At 34.8% G+C, this 21,553-nt stretch overlaps 1 protein-coding gene across 1 annotated transcript; it reads left to right on the top strand.

Moving 5' to 3' along the window:
• Positions 1-4,656: 4,656 nt before the first annotated feature.
• On the top strand, positions 4,657-20,610 carry C10H11orf58 (chromosome 10 C11orf58 homolog). Its single transcript, XM_004472507.4, has 5 exons — positions 4,657-4,947; positions 9,824-9,907; positions 13,732-13,792; positions 15,770-15,879; positions 16,751-20,610. The coding sequence occupies exons 1-5, from the start codon at positions 4,885-4,887 to the stop codon at positions 16,982-16,984; spliced, it is 552 nt and encodes a 183-aa protein (XP_004472564.2). The 5' UTR covers positions 4,657-4,884; the 3' UTR covers positions 16,985-20,610.
• The last annotated feature ends 943 nt before the right edge of the window (positions 20,611-21,553 follow it).

The following is a 21,553-nucleotide window of genomic DNA, read 5'->3' as shown; positions in this document are numbered from 1 at the left end:
TAAATATCATGTCAATCCTACCCAAACTAATTTATAGATTCAATGCAATACCAATCAAAATTCCAACAGCCTGCTTTACAGAAATAGAAAAGGCAATTACCAAATTTATTTGGAGGGAAAGTGCACCCGAATAGACAAGAGCATTCTAAAAAAGAAGAGCAATGTGGGAGGAGTTTCACTACCTGACTTTGAAACACTACAAAACTACAGTGGTTAAAACAGCATGGTATTGGCACGAAGATATATCAGTGGAACAGAATTGAGAGTCCAGAAATAAACTCTCACTTCAATGGCCAACTGGTTTCTGACAAACTTACCAAGTCCATGTTACTGGGACAAAACAGTCTCTTCAACAAATGGTGCTGGGAGAACTGGATATCCATAACCAAAAGAATGAAAAAGGACCCCTATCTCACTCCTTACACAAGAATGAACTCAAAATGGATCAGAGACCTACACATAAAAAGTAGGATCATAACTCCTAGAAAATAACAAATAGCATAAGGAAACATCCATAAGACCTTGTAGTTGGGGGGTGGGGGAGGGGTCTCTTAAATATTACACCCAAAGCACAAGCAACAAAAGTAAAAACAGATAACGGACCTCCTCAAAATTACATGCTTTTGCACCTCAAAAGACATTGTCAAAAGGGTGGAAATAATAATGAAAATGCTCTAATAATCATTGAAGTGATGAATGCACAACTATGTGATTATACCAAATACCACTGATTATATACTTTGGATGAATTGTATGCTTTATTTATATGTGTTAATAAAATTGATTTGTTAAAAAAAAAAAAAGGATGAAAATGTCGCCAACTCAATAGGAGAAAATATTTGGAAATCATATATCCGATAAGGGGTTAATACCCATGATATATAAAGAGATGTTACAACTCAACAATAAGAAAACAAGCAGTCCAAATAATAAATGGACAAAATTGTCCAAAGAAGAAATACAAATGGCAAAAAAAAGCACATGAAAAAATATTCAGTATCACTAGCGATTAAGGAAATGCAAATTGAAGCTACAATAAGATATCATTTCATACCTATTAGAATGGCCACTTGAAGACAGAACTACAAGTGTTGGAGAAGATGTGGATAGACAGAAATGCTTATTTACTGTTGATGGAAATGTAGACTGGCAAAGCCACTGTGGAGGTCTGTTTGGCGGTTCCTAAAGAAGTTGAATATAGATTTGCCATGTGATCCAGTAATACTGCTACTATGTATATATCCAATACTGCTACTAGGTATATACCCACAAGAACTGAGAGCAGTAACATGAACAGACATCTGCACACCAATATTCCTAGCGGCAGTATTCACAATTGCCAACATGTCCAACTGATGAATGGATAAACAAATTGTGATGTATACACATGATGGAATATTATGCAGCTGTAAGAAAGTCACGAAGCATATGACAACATGTATGAACCTAGAGAACAAATACTGTATGATTGTGCTACTATAAACTAAACATATTGTGTATATTCATGAAGTTAATAACTTCATATTATGCAGCTGTAAGAAAGTCATGAAGCATATGACAACATGTATGAACCTAGAAAACAAATACTGTATGATTGTGCTACTATAAACTAAACATATTGTGTATATTCATGAAGTTAATACAGATCACCAGAAAATACAATGATGTTAGAGAATGGAAAGCTGAGGGTAACCTGTGCAGAATTGGTAAAAAGTTTGTTAATCTTTGTTAATAAAAGAAAAGGTGAAAAAAAAAGGAAAAAAAAAGAAACGGTGAAAGCGCAACAGAATGTTTCTAATTAGCAGTGCTATTATATGAGTATGACAGTGGTTGAAAGGAAAAGTCTAAGGTTTACTTATTATATTACTTAAGGGAAAGCTATGGGACGTAGCTCAAGATGTTGAACATCTCCTTCCCAGGTACAAGGCCCCAGGTTCAATCACTGGTGCCTAAAAAAAAAAAAAAAAAGCTAAAAATTTAACATGGGATCATATAGCATAGTGAAACCTCATGTGAAATGAGAATATGGGTAACCTTACATATAAAAGATTTTCTTTGAAACTGAACATTATATGTTAATGTTACAAGATGTTAATATCAGGAAAAAAACAATAACAGTATGGTAAGTGAAAGAAACCAGACACAAAGTACTACATATTGTATGATTCCATTTATATAAAATGTAAATATAAATCAATTTATAAAGATGGAATTAGATTAGTAGTTATATAGGGTTGGGGAAGGATAGAGAGATTGAGAGGCACCTATTAAGGATGTGGAGTTTTTCTTTTTAGAGTAATGAAACTTCTAAATTTTTTTGTGGTAATGAATGCACAACACTGTGATTATAGTAAAAGCCACTGATTGTACACTTTGGATAGATTGTAAGGTATGTGACTATATCTCAAAAAAACGCTTAAAAAAAAGTTAAATAATTAATTAATGACAAGGTTTCCTTTCCTTATCTTTACTCCCCAAGGATGAAGGACCTTGCTGTGTTCCTAGGCCTCATATGCGATGCCACTGTTACACTATATAATTTCATCTCTCTTTTATCAACATAAAATACTTATTGATTACTCTGTGTCTAAAATGAAAATAGTTCCAATCCTGAAAAAAGTATTTAAAGGTTCCATTGTAATAGAGTATCTTGTTTTTACAACACAATGAAGAAAAGCATTACTGGGTTTCTATACTATTCCTGCATTGCCATGCTATTACATTGTATGATTTCATCCTTACCTATGGGCTTCTGTATATGAAGTAAAATCTGATAAAATGATCTGAGTGGAATCTGATATAATGATCCAGTCTTTATTATGTCCTATATTACTTTTTGGCTTTTGATCTTGTTTCTTTGAAAACCTGAAGACTTAGCCATCCAGGCACCAACAATTCTGGTGAAGAAATAAAAGACATGTTGCTAGCTTATTAAATTTTTCCAAACTTTCACTAATTTGTAAAGTTAGAACTACTTTTTAAAATTTCACTCTAAATTACCTACTCAGCCATCCCATTTATTTACTGGTAACAGAGCAAAGAGTTCTAAATAATATATGTTAAAGTTTGTCAAAAACATTGGGGTTGATCTATAACCCATCCTAGAAAACTGTAACTTAAATATAATTTCATTGTAATTATATTTATAGAACCTTAGTAACTCAAGTTACTAAGTAGACAAAAGTTACTAAGCAAGTAGACAAAAAATTTTAATTTGTAGCAAAGAGCAAGCAACCACTTACAAAAAGTGCTTCCTCTCATGGTGGGTTTACTCCTCTGACGTGCTTTCTGGTTTATTTTTACCACAGATTTAGATTGAGGTGCCCTTTGCTTGATCATATTTATAAAATTTGACCCTATCAGAGATCACTTTTTTAATATTACCCTAATTAGGTAATCAGTTATATTATTGTTATTCCTACACTTCCAAAATACAGGAGAATGTAGATATATGGCTGCATAAATTAAAGATCTTACACCTCTGGAAGTAATAATTTCTATACAGGCAGTCCAACTGGAGTAACTTTTGAGTTCAAAAGCTAGCAGTTAAGCATTGTTTCACAGACTGCTCTCAGCACACATTAAAGCACATTAAATCTGTGCTGTTATACCACTTACTGAATTTTGCTTGAAAAATCGTATTTTTTATCAAGGTCAGAAAACTTCACAATACGTAAGGACAAAAATCCTAACGGAATGTTAGTGTTGAAGGCCGCCAAGTTCAGACCTGATTAAAAATTCAAACACCCTTAAATACTGCAGGAATGGTTATCAGATGGGAGATGGGTGGAATGGAGAGGGCCTGCTGAATAGGTAAAGGGTTTCCTTTTGGGGTAAAAACGTCTTGCACAATACTAATAGTGTACCAAATGTCACTGAACGGTATCCTTTGAAATGGTCAATTTTTTGTTCTATGGATTTCACCTCGATTTTTTAGAAATACTTAAAAATAAAGAAATTTTTAAAAAAATAAAGACATAGGGCTCTCCAGCGGAAATGGACCTTCCTTGGAGAAGGCCCAGACATTACAATGCCTATCCATGAGCAGCAAAATCGGAATAGTGTCACGCCCATCTCAAACAAGGCTCTGTGGAAAGCTTAAAGAATTCTCTCCGGCAGACCCTAGCATCAATAATAGCCAATTAACCCGCACTTAACACCACGCTGAACTCATTTTGGTGAGAATAATGAGAAGGCAGTAGGACATTCCTCAAAGTCTCCCAGAAAACGGCCTCTACCAGTCACCTAGAAATACTCTTGTGAGCGAAAAGCAACACATACCAAGATGGGAACGGTAGAAGCCATTTTTTTTTTTTTTTTTTGTAGTTTTGTTTTTTGTTTTTTTGTACAGAAGGGAGGGTACTCAGTAGATTCACGAAGCTTCAAACGATATTACATTTAAATCTAGGTGCTTAATTACAACGAATATATCTGCCAAAGGGGCAGCGTCTCACAGTGAAATGGGACAACCCAATCTAAGTCTGTTCCTCAGGCGACGAAACTTTGCTCCAGAGCTCACCGCCATCACCGCCATACCCATCAGCAGAAACGCTCCTCCACCAGCCGGAGAGGGCGGGGTCTCCGAGGGCACTCCCGCCACACAGGGCGCGCTGTCCCGCTCAGCTTCCTGGGAGTTGTAGTTTTAGTTACCAGCCATTTCCTTTGTGTAGGCGGGTAAGAAGTGAGCTATAAAACTACAATGCCCGAGTGCTCCGGGGTGGCGAGCGGCCGCGGCAGTGACGACTGCGGCCGAGAAGGCCCGGAGGGTCTCTGCGTTCTGGAGTGGCGCTGCTTGGGCGGGTGGCAGGTTGCAGGCTCGTAGCTCGACGGCTGAGGAGAACGGCGAGTGGGTTTTCGGCATTTCCTGTCCGGATCACCGCAACAATGAGTGCTGCCAGGGAGTCCCACCCGCATGGGGTGAAGCGTTCAGCCTCCCCAGACGACGATGTAAATAACAATGGAGGAATGGTTGAGGGTTGAGGCCTACTAAAGGCTGGGTAGGCCGGGAAGGGTGGATGAAGAAGAACGCGCCAAAGGTGGACCGAGGGGGATAGGCTGAGGGGGGAGGAACCAGAATAATGACTGCAAACGTCTCTCTTCCTTAATTAAGGTCGGAAGGTTTGAAGAGGTCCATATGCCAAGAATCAGAGAGACCTGCGTAGGAAGGGGGTTTGAGGAAGGACATCCTGAGAGGATCGAGACGTGAAAGAGCTTAGTCAGAGGATCCTTATATTTGCGTATTTGGAGAAAAGGGGGTGGGTAGTGTGATAAAGCTTCCTTCTCAGGCTTTTCTACTCAGCGTAGAAACAGCAAGACCCTCCCAGTTATACCCTTTAAACGCTCCTATGGTAACGTCCAGCTTTTCGTGCAAACTGAAACAGATTTTTCAGTCAGGATTATTTTTGCACTGTACTCTTAAGAGTAAACCGAAAATTGTGCCAGGGCAGTTAAATTGGTACTAGCGCATAGTGGTGAGGTCTAAGGCGGTGAGACCGAGAAGTGCATTTTGATGTCAGATACCTCATTCTCCCTTTGGGGCCGCCGTTCCCCCAGCTCAGCTTGTCGGTTTAAATAACAGTCATTTGTTAAAATAACTCAAAATATTTACTGCTCTGCCAGGTGTTGGGGAATCAGAGATGAATAAGTATGATTTTTATTTTAGGCCTTTTTGTAGATACGTCCTAGCGCAGTGTCATGGAGACTGCAGGTAACCAATATACGTAAAACCAGGTCTTCATACAATAGGTAACGTCATAGCAGCCTTGATGGGGAAATTAATGGGGATGAGAGTGGGCGGGGAGGGGGAATGGAGCTAAAAAAAGTCTTACCAGGACACTTTAAGGATCAAATTTAAGGATGATGAAGGGATGACATCTAGTTTCTTTCCGTTATTGTTACCGATTTTTCAATGTGTAGACCTTTATATAATGCGGCGAAGTGCTTCTCAGTCTTATTTTGTGAACCGTAAAATGGATCGCGGAATACTAACTAGTGCATCAGTTGTAGCAAATGAAATGATGTTAAGACCCACCCCTTTGTAGATGAAAGGTGGGGTGAGGACTGGAACAGTATATGGGTTTTTAAGGAAATTAGTTTTAGCGCCTCAGATTTGGGGGCAAAAGGTTATCCGGGAAGTTTTATTCATGTCCTTTCCCCCTGCTGCTAGCTTTTAGGCTTTTCAGTGTTTGTCAGGAATTTATCAAGGCTTTTGAGTAATCTAGCTGCCATTTTAAAAGCTATTATATTGTTTTCCTCCCGGTATTTGTTAACCATGACTTGATTGCTAGGATGTCAGACACCTGTTTCTCTAGAGTCAGAGAAATAAACAGTTAGCCTAATAGAAAACTCCGTATGATATTATGTAATTTAACAGAAAGTTAAAGGAATTAAGTCTCTGCAACTTCTGATGGGGTCAGTTTAAGTTAGATCGTTAGAACCTTTACAATTCCAAAATCATACTCTCTTTGAAAGAGATGGTTATAGTTCAAGATTAGGGCCTAGGACCTTCACATACTAAAAGTGACTATCACTAATATTACAGTGTGATACAGTAACTTTTCCCTTGATCATGTTTTTTTAAAGTCAGTTTCTTTCATGTGAATTTTTATTATCTTTAATGGTATTGGAGTTATCTTTAAGTACTTGTTTTTTATATTTTTAAAGTAATATTAAAGATATAAATCTAAATTGTAGAAAATCAACTTAATTATAATATGTAGTTGGTCAACAGTTGAGCATACACTGCATGTAAAGATATGAATTTTCTTTGCCCATTGAGTTTGTTCATTGGAAGTTACAAAATACTTTAAAAGATATTAAAAGTAGATAAAGTAGATAATAAACTAATTGCTAGAACTTGTATAGAAAATGCTCACAATGTAGAAGTAAATTCTAAGAGTTACTAGGGGATGTTTCAAGGAGGTAGATTGATTGCAGTTCTGTAGTGAAGGTATTAAAGTAAAGGGTATTGAGGATGAAGAAGACTTAAAAATTGTTTCATTTGTTTCAGTGTTTCATTGTAAAGGAGAAATCAAAAGTGTCTTGTGGGGAGGTTAATTTTAGCAACTGGTAGAGAATCTCTAAGAATGTACTGGGCATTCATGCGCTTTTCAGAATGCAGCACTTGGGCAAGATACTTGCTCTTACAATCTAGGGTCTTTGAAAGGCAGAGCCAGAGGAACTAAGTAGAATAATCAGGAAGATTAAAGAAAACAATAAGATTAAAAGTTGTAGATGGTAGGGTTGTTTATGTAAAGATATTGAGGATGTTTGCTTTTTAAATAGAAATTGAATGGGGAAAGTTTTGTTTTTTTAGATAGTTTTCTGTTTTACTTAAATCTACAGTTTTAAAACTGTAGTTCTTAAGACTTCTCATCTCATTTGATCATGTACAGTATTATGTGGAAAGAGCAGTGGACTTAAGACCAGAGGATCTAGGAAAGTTCCTTAGCCTCTCTCTACCTCGGTGTCCTTATTTGTTGAATAGACTGTTGTAAGGAGTTCTTGAGAGAATATAAGTGAAAAGCGATTTGTAAGGTGCAAAACACTGTGCAACGTTTGGTGTTATTAAGACAGTCTTTTAAAGAAGTCTTTCTATGTAGATAAGGAATTAAAACTAAGAATTTAAATGCAGGTCTGGACACACAGAGCAGGTGATTTAGTAAAAACCAGAACTGAAGCTTCACTAGTACTTTTTTTTTTTTATACTAGATTAAGCCAGGAAAAGTTAAGAACTAAATGATCTATAAGAATATATGGAGGTTAGGTTAAATAGAAAAAGACATAGAAAGTTGGAACTTACATATCCCACATCATCAAAGTATATAAACACCACTACCACCTGGAAGAATTTAGAAAAACCAAAAGTGGGTCCAGTATGGTACAAAAACTTTAGCTCATATAACTAGGAAAAATAGTCACCATTTTAAATATATATTTTTAGTCTTGGGAATAATTTTCAGAAATAAGATTTAAGGGATAATGAAAAGCAACTATTGGAAATTTTACTTTCAAATAAACTATAGCGTATCCAAATTTCTATTCCATATTTTCCTAATTACGATAGTATATGTATGCAAAATGAGCAGCATACTCCAAATACAGCTAACTGCTTATCAGCTGTCATGTGTGAATCTGCAACATATAATTTCAGATTTCAAATCCATTTCTAAGAAGTTTTAGCTTTTATCATTACTTCTAGGTTTTCTTGCATTTGTATCATTAAAACAAAATACAGAACTTTTTTAAACCTCTGCTCATAATTTTGTTTAGAAGGATTGTCATCTCTTCTAATTGCAAAATATTTTCATTTTTAGATTATAAACTCAATTAGAATTATCAATCCAATAAATGAATGCTTTCATTTCTACATCATTGTCATCTTTCCAGTTGCCTTTGTATATATTCACCTGCTTTCATTCAGCATTTGACCACTTACAAACTATCAAATAAATTTTGGTATACAAAATCATAAAAGGTGAAATAAAAATCATATATCCTTTTAGAAAAATGAATTCTCCAGGCTCTTATTGCATAATATTGCAAGGTGAAGTTTTTTTTGTTGAGTGACTTGTTGGATGAGAGTACCATGTTTATTTTTGTTGTTCCGCCTACCCCCAGTTTTTGGGGGGGAGGTGGGGACTCTCGTCCATTTATGAGATGGAAAAAAGTCATCTAGCATCTAGTATTTTATCATCCAAAGACTCTGTCTGAATTTTCCATATGTAATTAATTTCCTAATCTTTAGTCTAGAGCCTGTCATTTTGTATTCATCTTCTGAAACTTCTAATAATTAGTCTAGAACCTGTCATTTTGCACCCACCATCTGATTCTTCTAAAATTGTTATTTATTTTGACATTTTTCTTTGCGTAAAATGAAAAATTCTGAAATCTCAACTGTGAACTGTGTTCAATGAAAGTGAAGAACAGACAACAGATGCATTATCTTCTTGAAAGACGATGTTGCAGTAGTTTGGGCAACATAATGAGAATACTGTCAGCCATTTTTATCATAGTTGAGAATAAATGGTAAATTATAATGAAATGATTCTCAAGTTTATTTCAAGTTGCAGGGGGAAATGTGATCATTAGGAGTCCATAATATTTCTTAAATTTGTAAAAGAATTTAAGGGACCCATTTGATAATTGCAAGCTAGAATTAGTAATATTTAAAAAGTAAATTTTCTCTCTGTCCTTTGAAAGACCTCTAAGAATAAAACTCATAACTCATCAATCTGCTCAAAAAGAAACTCAACAACTAAAATTGGGTCCAGTGGACGTTGGTAATTATAGTGTCCCTTCGAATATCAAAGTCAGAATTTTTAACTTCAGCTAATATCAAAGTCAGAATTTTTAACTTCAGCTAAAGTAATTTTTAACTTTAACTAACAGCTAACAGCCTGGGTTCAAAGTAGTAGGTACTCTAGGGCCCTGCAAGGCTCTAGAACAGTGGTTCTCAAAGTGTGGACTCCATATCTGTAGCATCTGTATGACATAGGAATTTATTTTCTTAAACCCCATACTCTGAAGACTGGGGCCCAGCAGTCTATGTTTTAATAAGCCCTGCAGGAGAATCTTAGACATTCAAATGTTTGAGAACCATAGCTCTGGCTGCTAAAGAACTAAAGAATTCTGACTTAAGGTAATAGAAAAAGGAGTATATTTGAACTCAAATGTGATATAATTGCTTAGCTGCCTAAGCAAGAACAATGAATCCTATTTATTTTAAAAACTGATAGAAAAAAACATGGGAGTTTCAAGTAGATTTTAAATTTGTAATACTTACTTTTATGCAAAAAAATTAATGGGCTGATTTCTTTTCTAGCTCGGATCTAGCAATTGGGAGGCAGCAGACTTAGGTAATGAAGAAAGAAAACAAAAATTCTTGAGACTCATGGGTGCAGGAAAGGTAAGCAGATGGAAATATATTTTATCTTTCAGAGAAAATGATGTTTTTATTTACATTAAGTGAGAATGACTAAATATAATTGGATCCCATTTTCCTGTTCTGTGTGAATAGGTTAAGCTTTAGGAAGTTTTACAGACTTAATTAAACACTTAAAATTTATACCATTTCTGAACCATTTTTAGGATTCTCAATGCCTCTGGCAATAAGACTTGTAAGAAAAATTTGGTTTGAGGAGACTTCTTGGAATTGAAAGGAAAGGTGAAAGTTTATGATTTGCCCTCTCTTAGCCTGATGATTTGATAGAAGGTATTTCTGAACACCTTATTCTGTAGGAATAGAGAGCTCTGTCCAAAGCCAATTGGTAGGTCTGTCATTTTATAGCTCCCTCCAGCCTTTGAAATAGTAGCCAAGGGAATATTCATCAAAAAACTAATTTTAAAATGTTTCAGTATATTTTGAAATGCCTGTCAGTTTGATGAATGTAAGTATATAGTAGAAAGCATAAAGTAGGTATCACCTATTGGTAAAACATTTCTTGTTCCTAGCAAATTTTTACTTGCAAATACAGTCCTCTCTTGACATTTTTTGTAAGCAAGTAAATCCAGTTTCCCTCCCAGTAGTCTTCCTACAAACCAAATTTGAATGAAATAGGAAAGGTTTTTTTTTTTCCTGCCTTTTGTTATACACATAGGAATGCATTCATGCATTTCACCAATGATTATCAACCACTTACTACATGACAGACCAGGCTCTGGGGTCACATATATCCATAATACGTGTTTGGGGGGACAGCAAAACAACAGCAACAATAATAATACATGTTTGCAGCCATCATGTAATGGAGGAAGCCAGTTAATAACAATACAGAATTATAGTTGTCAAATACTATGCACACAATGCTATGGAATCATAAAGTAGGGAAAACTAACTCTGGCGTAGCAGTGCAAGAAAACCTCTCAGGAATAAAATTGTTCTGAATTTGAAAGGATGAGGAATTAGCCAGACTGAAACAACTGGGCTAGGGAGGGGTCTTGTAAAACATTAAGACCTGTACAAAGGAAACATTGATATAATATCTCATTAGTTCACATTTCCCAGAAATTTGTTATAGAAAGTCTGAAATTTCTCGTGGTTCTATGGAAATAAAAGATTTGCTAAAGTAAAAGCAGGTTAGGGGGCTTGCTGCTCAACCTAGTGAAATGAAACTTCTTCAGGTATTTAGGAAGAACATCTTAACAAAATTATGAAATTTGGCTACTAGTAAATAGGCCGCTTAGCATACATTAGCTAAATTTTTAGCTGGTGAACCCAAAATTTTATCTTTATTTTGTTTTGTGGCCACGAAGTATATTCTTAACCCTACTTTGCTATGGTGAATATTTTAATATTCACAGGGACAACCAACTGAGAGATTATGGATAGTTCAGTGCAATAATACCATCATTTCCCTAAAATAACTTGATATCATTATATGTCTTCAAATCTTGTTAATGAGATGAAAGCGTGGATATTTTAGAACTGAAAAATTGAAAGTAATTCTGTAGTCTCATTAGTTGATAACTTTGAATCAGATTTATCTATGTTTTAGAGTATAGTTTTATGTTTAGATTGTTTTAAGTAATTTCTATTTTTTTATTGTAAAGATTAATTACTTTATACATTATAAATATTATTTATATCTAGCTAAATAATCTCATTTGCTTTATCTCCATGAGGCATCAGAGAGGGCATGTGGGAAAGTTAACTTATGTAACTGACTTTTTTATGAAAGAAAATGTTTAGCTTGACTCAATTTTCTAGTTATTTGAGAACTATTTTGTGCATTAAATTGTTCATGATAAGAACACTTACGGCATAAGATGTACCCCTCTTTCAAATGTATACTAATAATATACTAGCACCGTACTTGGCACATGATAGGCTGTCTATATTTGTTGAATGATAGCTTACTCCTTAGTTTATACATTTTTAAAAATACCGTACTTTACACATCAGTCTGCAGTGTAGATATCAAACTATATACCATATGTGGTAAACACACTTTTGAAAGAAGCCTCAGAAGAAAATAGAAAATTTAAGTTCTTCACCGGAGGCATAATGTCTTCCCTAAGGTGTTATAAAATGTTTTTTGTGAACTCTATAATAAGAGATTTTTATTTACCGCCCCCCCCCCCCGGTTGTCTGTTCTCTGTGTCTATTTTGCTGTGTCGTCTTCTTTGTCTGCTTCTGTTGTCAGTGGCTTGGGAATCTGTGTTTCTTTTTGTTGCGTCATCTTGTTGTGTCAGCTCTCCGTGTGGGCAGCACCATTCTTAGGCAGGCTGCACTTTCTTTCGCACTGAGCGGGTTTCCTTACGGGGCACACTCCTTGCACGTGGGGCTCCCCTACGTGGGGACACCCCTGTGTGGCACGGCACTCCTTGCGCGCATCAGCACTGCGCATGGGTCAGCTCCACATGGGTCATGGAGGCCCAGGGTTTGAACCGCGGACCTCCCATGTGGTACAAGGATGCCCTAACCCCTGGGCCAAGTCCACTTCCCTAATATGAGATTTTTAAAATAAATATAAATGAAATATTTTAAATGCCTCTGGAATCACTTTATAAAGTAGGTTTGAAAGAACAAAAGCATAAATCTAGATTTGTTTCTGCATCTCTTTAGTTAAAGTAAAATTGGACTAGAGATTTGTTTTTCCTTCAGTCCTACACAGAGCTTCCTTTAATAATAAAACTATATTTTGTGAGACAGATTCGCCTGTTCATTGTAGATTTCCTACCTTTTTTTTTTTAAGTTGTTACTGAACATTGACTAGTAAAGAAATTTGATGTGTAATATGTAGAGAATAGCAATAAAACAAATACTTGTCTACTTATTTCCCAGGTAAAGGAAAAGTCAATTAATATTTGATCTAATAAATTTTTGGTCCAGGTAAGCCTTTGAATTTCCCAGGCAACTTTTTGTAGCCTCTGTAATCATGCCTGGTGTTTCAGAATTCTGCTTAACCAAGATTTTATAATACTTGAGACCTTAAAATATAGACTTAAAGAGAAGATTTTATCCACATTGAATAAATTATATATGAATATGTTTATCTACATGATGTTGACACACAGTCACCCCCCCATCTGCTAGTACTGTCCCTGCTTCTAACACATTAGCTTCCTTGGGGCTTCTCAATTACTACTAGATAAACTCTTGCATGTGGGTATTGGTTTTCAAACTTCAGTGTGCATCAGTATAACCTGGAGGACTTGTTTAACTACAGAGCCTTGTCTCCAAGCTGCTGATTTGATAGGTTGGGGTAGGAAGTGTTAGGGACAGATAATTTGCATATTTAACAGGTCGCCAGGTAATTGATGATCCTGCTGGCTCAGGGACCACACTATGAGAACGACTACCTTGGAGCAGTACTGTTCCATCTATCTGGAATGCTCTTCTTCCCAGTCAATATCTATGACTAAGCCCTATGTTCTTTAACATGGTCCCAGCCTATCCCCTACTATCCATCTCATTTAAATTTCCAGCTTGATCCTTAACCCTACCATAAGCACTCTACCGTCCTTTCCCAGCTCTACTTTATTCTTTTCTTTTTCTTTCTTTTATGGTGCTTACTACTTCTGACATACTATGGTGTACTTACCTTAATTACATTTATTGTCTCCTTCACCCTTGCTAGAATGTAGGCTCCAATAAAAAGGCAGGGATCTTAATTTAGTCTTTTTCCCTTGTTATCCCAGAAGGCCTTGGAATAGTGTTGTACACATAGTAGACATTCAATAATTAAATTAGTGGTCTCAAATTCTAATATATTTTCTACCATCTTCTAGAAGGAACATACTGGTCGTCTTGTTATAGGAGATCACAAATCAACATCTCACTTCCGAACAGGTGAGAAAGTAAAAATATAATTAAAGTGAAGGTGCTAAATTTGGAATATGAAATATTTGTCCTTATTTTGCAGTAGTCTTATATAATTGTGTTCATGATTAAAATATTAGAATTGTAAGTGTATAGTATTAAAACATGTTATATTACATCTATATGTAAAGGTTAGTATGCACTTTGATTAAAAACATTTGAATGTATATCAGTGTGATATTCTAATCAAAAAATTGATCTTTTCTGTCCTCATTTTTACTGATTCAGAACATATTTAATTGTAGTGAGGTTTTGTACCTCATCTTGCCAAATCTGGTATATATATAATGTATATTCTTACTTTTTTAAATAAATGAGCATTCCCTGCTATATTTTGCATATTACACAGGTTTTGAGTTTATCTACTAAGTGTTATTCAGAAATCTAGTTTTGTTCTGAAATCTTTGAAGAATGTAAACTAGTTGCAGAGCCTGAAGAAAGTTATTATTATTTTTTAAAGGGAACGCTTTTAATAAAAATTGAAAATAAATTTGAATTTGAGTTTAGGTAGCTGAAAACTAAAATTTTCTCATATAAGATTTATCCTAATCTTGGACATTATTAGTTAGAGGGCATAATAACCTAGATTATATTCAATAAAATTTTTAGTTAAATTATTTAAAGACTTTATACTGACCTATAATATGTAACACGTTTTAGAAATTAATAGGTCATTTTATATTTCTGGTATTAAAACATTTATATCAAATTGATTTACATTGATTCTTAAGGCAGAAAGTATTCCTGAGCTTTGCAAAGTAGAAAAAGATTTAACTGTTGCATATATTCTTTTAAAATTGGGAGCTTTATTAATAAAAATAATGCAATGTGCCATTTGTGATTTTAAAAGTGAAGTTCTTCTATATTTATATTTACAGATTGAAATATACATAGGATGCTTCAGTGTTATTGGCAATGTTCTAGTTGCTAAGTGGTGGGTTCATAGGTATTTCTCTTCTTTAGCTTCTGCTTCATAACTTACAACAGAATATATGTAAAATATATCAGATATAAAACAAATGAAGTTTTTATATATACATACTTGTTAATTTTTTTTAAGATACTTTGATTACATAAAGGTTAGGTAAAAAATATAGGGGATTCCCATAAGCCCCACTCCTTACCCCTCCCACACTTTCCCACATTAACAACATCCTTCATTAGTGTGTACATTTGTTACAATTGATGAACACATTTTGGAGCATTGTCACTAAGTGTGGATTGTAGTTTACACTCTCTCCTGCATGATTTTGTAAATTATGACAAGATATACAGTGGCCTGTATTTGTCTTTGCAGTGGCATTCAAGATGATTCACAAGTCCCAAAAATGACCCCATCATACATCTGTTTTTCCTCTCTCCCTCCTCCCAGAACCTCTAACAATTGAAATTTTAAAAGTAAATTTATTTTGCTTCAGTAAACTGATATGCAAAGAATGGCATAAAGAAGAGCCATTACAAGGTCATTTTATTTATCCATTCTCTGAACAGAATTGCCTGCCTTTTCACTATTTCTCTTCAGACACAGAAGCTTTTGTTTGTTGGAGTTTTTTTGGAGGGGAGGGGGGTACCTAGGAGAAACTCTTTTCAGGAAAACATTCATTTATTAGGCTAAAACAAGCTAAAACATTAAATACCCTTCAGGCAGCTCTTTCTGAGACTCTTGAGTATGATTTGGGTTTTCAAATGGAAAAATATAAGTTCATCTTCTATGAACTCTTTAGTTCAGAAGGTTGGTTACCAAAGAAGTAATAAGAAATGCATTCTCCAGTGAATTGTCTATTGGGTAACTGCCTATGGTATAGAAATCTATCCACAAAATTCCATTGTGTAACTAGAGAAATCAGCCCTAAATATAATAGCATCTGTATTGTGGGTTTTTTTTTGTGTAATCGAATGTTTTTATTAATTTGACTGAATCATAACCAAAGTACACTGGACATGCAGGGGAAGAAGACAAGAAAATTAATGAAGAATTGGAATCTCAATATCAGCAGAGTATGGACAGTAAATTATCAGGAAGATATCGACGACATTGTGGACTTGGCTTCAGTGAGGTAGTAATTTATTTCCACTGATTGGAAAGATAATAAATTTTTATTTTGAAATCATATATATACATTTGACTGTCAGATTACCCTGGCAATCATGAATCCCATGTAGAAAACTCTATATGTAGTTACTTAAAATATTTTCTATGCCCAACTAGGTTTCCACAGGTAATCTGAAGAGATATTTCTGAGGGTTTTATAAATATGTTTTCTTATACCAGCTTAATGTAAATTTTTCTTACATAATTCTTAGCGTTCATTCTTACTAGGTGTGAACTATATGCAAGTTAGAGTAAATATTTTGTTTAAGCTTAAAATAGTGGCTTGGGAGATTTGTTTCCTTAGTGATCTCTTTTTATATTATGAATCAATGGGAAACTACTCATTAATTATTCCAAAGTAATGTAATACAGTGTTTTTCAAATTGCACGGGGAGAGAGGTGACAGATGAGTCACAGAGCCCTTTCTTAAAATTCTACTCCAGGCCCAATGTATAAATCTATAAATGTGGAGAGTTCCCCAACTCTCAGTTCTTCCCATGGCAGACTCTGATCAGATCCTTTTTTTTTTTTCCCCAAAGGTACAGGGGATTGAAACTGGGCCCTCAACCATTGAGCCACATTGGCTTTGCTTGTTATTTGTTGTTGTTTTCCAGGAGGCACTGGGAACTGAACCCAGGACCTCTCCCATGTGGGAGGTGGGAGTTCAGCCACTTGAGCTGTTTCCCAGATCCAGTTTTAAAACCATTGGTTTAATGGCTAGGAAGTGGGCAGTTTTTAAAACTTAAAAATTAGGGTCTTTCCCAGTTTTTGTACTGGGTGATTGTTTTTTTTTTTTTCAAATTTTTTAACAAGAGCCTTTTGATTGATATTTTTAGGTAGAAGATCATGATGGAGAAGGAGATGTGGCTGGAGATGATGATGATGATGATGATGATTCTCCTGATCCTGAAAGTCCAGATGACTCTGAAAGTGATTCAGAGTCAGAGAAAGAAGAATCTGCTGAAGAGCTCCAAGCTCCTGAACACCCTGATGAAGTGGAGGATCCCAAAAACAAAAAAGATGCAAAGAGCAATTATAAAATGATGTTTGTTAAATCTAGTGGTTCATAACTCCCAAACACTTAATCTTTGTATTAAAAGTAAGCCTTATTGTTATAATGCACAGTGGAGGACTGCTTATAGAGCACAGACCTTTGTATTATAATTTTTAAAAAGGCCCTTTTAAATAATTACAAAGAGTGTTTGCTTTCAGATGCCATGGGTTACACTTTTATGGGCATGACTCTAACCATTTTTGTAAAGAGTAAGAGTTGTATAAAATAAGAAATAAATACAATACTCAGCTTCCTTTCATATTAGCATCATCAACCCTCTAACCTTACCTTTTTACCCCTTCTAAGCAGTTATGGGAGAGACCTTTTGAAACAGGTAATGTTTTGTGATTTTGTTTGTGATAGCTGTTCTTTTTTGTTCCTTCATATTTTACTCTTATAAAATGTTTGATACTGTGATATGTTCATGAAAAATATTATTATTTCATTAGACTTTACTATAGTAGAACTGTGCATCATGGATATTTCTCCTGACAGTAACAATCTAAATTAATTTTGGCAGAAGATTAGGTACTTAGTTTAGTCTTACTGATTCAGCTCTACTCTTTTGGACCAAAGCAACATGAGAGCAAGTACTTTCTCACCTGTTAGGGCAGTTAAAACTGTCATACATTTGGAATGTTATGAACCCAAGCTGTCTTTATATAATTTGAATTATATGTTAGAGTTTTGATAAAATTTGGCCAGTTTTTACATAAATTATTTCTGTGGTCGTTTGATCCTACTATATAAGATTATGTAAAACTGATTTTTTTTTTAAAAAAAAGGTAATATGTGACCAAGGTTCATTTTCTCCATAACACCTAAATAAAAAGAAAGCAGTTTCCCATATTTGATTGTGATACCGTTATCCTCATTATGTAATAATGAGGAACAGGCACATTGAACAAGCTGAAACAAGAAATTCTCTTTATTTTATCCCAGTGCTGTTGTCTTGATTAATTACTCTAAAATAATACTACTTGCTAATTTTATTGCTGCTTTTGTTGGAGTGAGGTTAGATTTATCTTACTGCTGTTTCATGGTTGATTTGTACAGCTGATTAACAAACTATATTATGGGATCATCAATGGTCTGCATAATTGGGTCCAAAATTTTAATGTTTTTCTAAGTGACATGTTCCAAGACTTGAGTTTACCCATCTAGATATTTGTGAGCTGAACTATGATACATTTTAGATACTTAAATATTCATTTGATGTGTTGGGTTTAGTTGTTTTTTTTTTTTTTTTATTCCTAGGTCACGTTGAAATTTAGAATGTGTTAGAGGATTATAGCATTTAGGACAGGTGAGATTTCTGGTTTATGCAATCCATCCTGAAATATTTTTCATACAGCAGACCCCCAAATTTGATTTTGTTTTGTTTTGTTTTTTCTTATTTCTCACATTGTTTTAAAATAGGTGCTCTTCTATATTGTAAAATATTGAGTCAGTGGTAGCAGGCAATACATATGACATTTACCAAATAATTGGTTTGAACAGGTGTAGCTTAAGCCAGCAAATTTTAGTTTGGCCACTGGTTTTCAAATATCTAGTCTTTGGGGTTGCTTATTGTAATAAATTTAAGTAAAAAGCAAAAACCAATTGTGTTCAAGAATTGAGGGAGAGACCAGTGTTATGTTTTAAAAAGTATTTTCATCAGTTCATTGTTTAAGTCTGTTAGATTGTTTAAAAGTCTTGGTATGTAAATAGAAAAGTCTTCTAAAAGAACTACACTAGAATACCTATTTTCTTCATCTTCAAATAGGGAAATTCTGATTTCAATTAATTCATATATTAATACTTAATTTAGGGTTGGAATAAATTAGGTCACTTGGTTATTTGGCCTAATGTCCTGGCACCACTGTCATAGCTTTTAAGCATGAACTTTGGCCTGATGAAAAAGAAGACTGATGATAATGCCATCTCAATATCCCTACTAAAAATATACTAGGTGGGAAAATGCAAATTATTTTTCATGCACTGAAACTGTTCAGTGAAAAATATAATGACAACTATTCCATGTGCAATTAATGTACTTCTCCCAGGTATTTCCCTGTACAAAAATGTTTATACCAATGATTTAAGTTTTTATTGAAAATGTTTTCAGGAACACAGCAGTTTTGTGTGAATTAATAGGTAAAAGTTCTTTTCTCCCAATTATAATTTTTTAATTATAAATTTATAGAATCTGAACAAATTGAAGGTACCAAAAAATCTGGAATGATTGTGATTCTGATTAAACCATAGTTTGAGAGTAGAAAGGACACATTTGAATAAATTTTGGGGAAATAAAAAAATTCAACTGGTTGATTTCGGTGATGACTTCCTATACATGGGGCTTTTAGTTCCTTTACTTTGTCTCCACCACGACCACATCCTGGATATTTTCAATATCCAAAAAACAACTTTACCTCTGAAATCACTAATTTAGAAATCTCACTTCTGACCATAATAACTATTCCTTTTACATCTGTTCAAATAAGGTCGTTGTGGGTCTGTTTTCCCTAATGACATATCATCCTGGAAAATCTCAACCCTGGACCTATCTGATTCCCCACAGTGCATTTCTGGGGAAAGACCACTAAATGCATGAATCAGTATTACTAAAAATTATATGTTAACAAACCTCAACACTGCCCATTCATTAATTATCCTTACTGCGTTCATAAGCCTCATCAACTCTCTGTTCCCATTCTCCCTCTATTCTAAAACTTGTGGCCCATTCCTCATATCCTTCACTCTTAACATGTTCTCGCCTTTTATCATATATACAGAGAGAAAATAGAGGCCTTCAGACATAAAGTCCCTTAACTTCCACCTATTAAATCCATAACCATGAAGTATTCTACGGTGTTCTAGGTTCTATGCCAATTCTGTTACCTCATTGAATGGTTAGCTGAGTAACCTTGATCTTGCTCTCTGGGTAAATAACCCCTTCATATAGTAAACAGTATGGGGACTACAGGTACAAAGTATAAATGCTAACCACTGTTAATCCCTTGCAGTTGTGAACCTAGTGCTTTTGATTATCTTCTCTCGACTCTTCAAACTCTCAATCGGCTCTGTTACCATTTGCCCCTCACGTATTCCACATCTTTTTAAAAAAATGCCTAGACATTTCAGCCAGATGCAATCTTTGTCTTTCCACTTTCTAAGTCCAATTTTTAATAACTTTTTATTCCTTTCTACTTCATTTCATTCATCCCTCAATCCATTCCAGTTACACTGAAAACTACTTTCATCAAATCAGTGATTTTCGTGTTGCTTATAGTTTTTTGCCTCCCCAGATCTTTCCTTGATCCATTAGCATTTGCCATTGTTAACCAGTTGTCTTCAAATCGGAGTATCTACATCTGTGGAGTACACGAAGGGATTCAGTAATCAGTTTCCAGATCCTGAATATCATAGATACTTGTTCCTAAATTGATCTCCTATAAACTCTTTTCCTACCTCTCTCAGTAACTTCTCCCACTGGGTAAAGAAAAGGCAGTAACTCAGTCATCCCAGATATCATCACTTGGGGTCTAAAGCTTTCAGTGCTTCAAACAAAGGGACAATTTGAAATGTTCATGTTGAGACCTTTTTGCAAGTCAGGTGGTTTTTGGTTATATTTCCTCAATAAAATTAGTAAAGAACTGAAAATTGTTGGCTGATAGATTTTTTTTTAAAATAGTTTCTGATGAAAGATTACTGTAAATGTTGGCTTTCACTTCCAAAAGAGGTCAGAGGATTGAGTGAAGTTTCTGAAACGTGTTACTGACTCTTTATGTGAACAAGTCTCAGTGCTTTCATCTATGAAAAGGGAAAATAGAAGAACTGACAGTAAACCCTTCCACTTTAAAAAGTTATTTTTAGAGTAAAATTGCCCCCGTTTTTTGTATACATTTCTCAAGAACTCCCTCATGTTAGTCCCTCATCCAAATTCCTGGTAACCACTAATACTTGCTTTGACGCAGAGTTTTGTCCTTTTGAGAATGTCCTAAATGGAAGCATGTAGTATGTAACCTTTTGAGATTGGTTTCTTTCACTCAGAAAAAAACCTTTGATATTCATCCAAGCAGTTGGGTACATTACTCCCTCCTTTTAATTGTTTGATCTATTTTATGGATCTACCAGTTTATCCATTCACCCACTGAAAGACATTTAGATTGTTTTTTGTTTTGGATGATTATAAATATAGCTGTTAACGTACAGGTTTTTGTATAAATTCTAAATTTCTCTTAGGAGTGAGATTGCTGGATCATATGATAAGTATATGTTTGTAAGAAACAAACTCTATTCCAAAGTGGCTTTATCATTTTGCATTCCCATCAACTCACATCTTTGTTGTTTTAGCATATCTTTTTGTGTTAATATTACTGATGTGTGTTCTTATTTTACAGAGGTGACTCTTTCATTAAGATTTTTAGGTTACCATGAAATGTTTGATCATAATTGTCAACTATTTTGAGGCAGTATTTTCCTGGTGAATGCACTTCATCTGCCATTTATTTTTCTTGATCCTTCTCTATTGTAGTGTCCTCATACAGAGTCTATGCTGTTTCCTTTTATAATCCAATCAAGTGCAAAATTTTGAGCCCCCACT

This window comes from Dasypus novemcinctus, chromosome 10, assembly GCF_030445035.2.
Source record: "Dasypus novemcinctus isolate mDasNov1 chromosome 10, mDasNov1.1.hap2, whole genome shotgun sequence".
In the NCBI taxonomy this organism is placed as follows: domain Eukaryota; kingdom Metazoa; phylum Chordata; class Mammalia; order Cingulata; family Dasypodidae; genus Dasypus; species Dasypus novemcinctus.
Note: the sequence above shows the minus strand (reverse complement) of the source record. Positions and strands in the feature narration are given on the sequence as shown.

What these genes read in the sequence shown, in the direction of transcription:
- C10H11orf58 (XM_004472507.4), top strand. Translation starts at nt 4,885, where the DNA reads ATGAGTGCTGCCAGGGAGTCCCACCCGCATGGGGTGAAGCGTTCAGCC. An exon ending in CAGCCTCCCCAGACGACGAT is followed by an intron (nt 4,948 to 9,823) that starts GTAAATAACAAT and finishes TTTCTTTTCTAG; the next exon opens with CTCGGATCTAGCAATTGGGA. An exon ending in AACATCTCACTTCCGAACAG is followed by an intron (nt 13,793 to 15,769) that starts GTGAGAAAGTAA and finishes CTGGACATGCAG; the next exon opens with GGGAAGAAGACAAGAAAATT.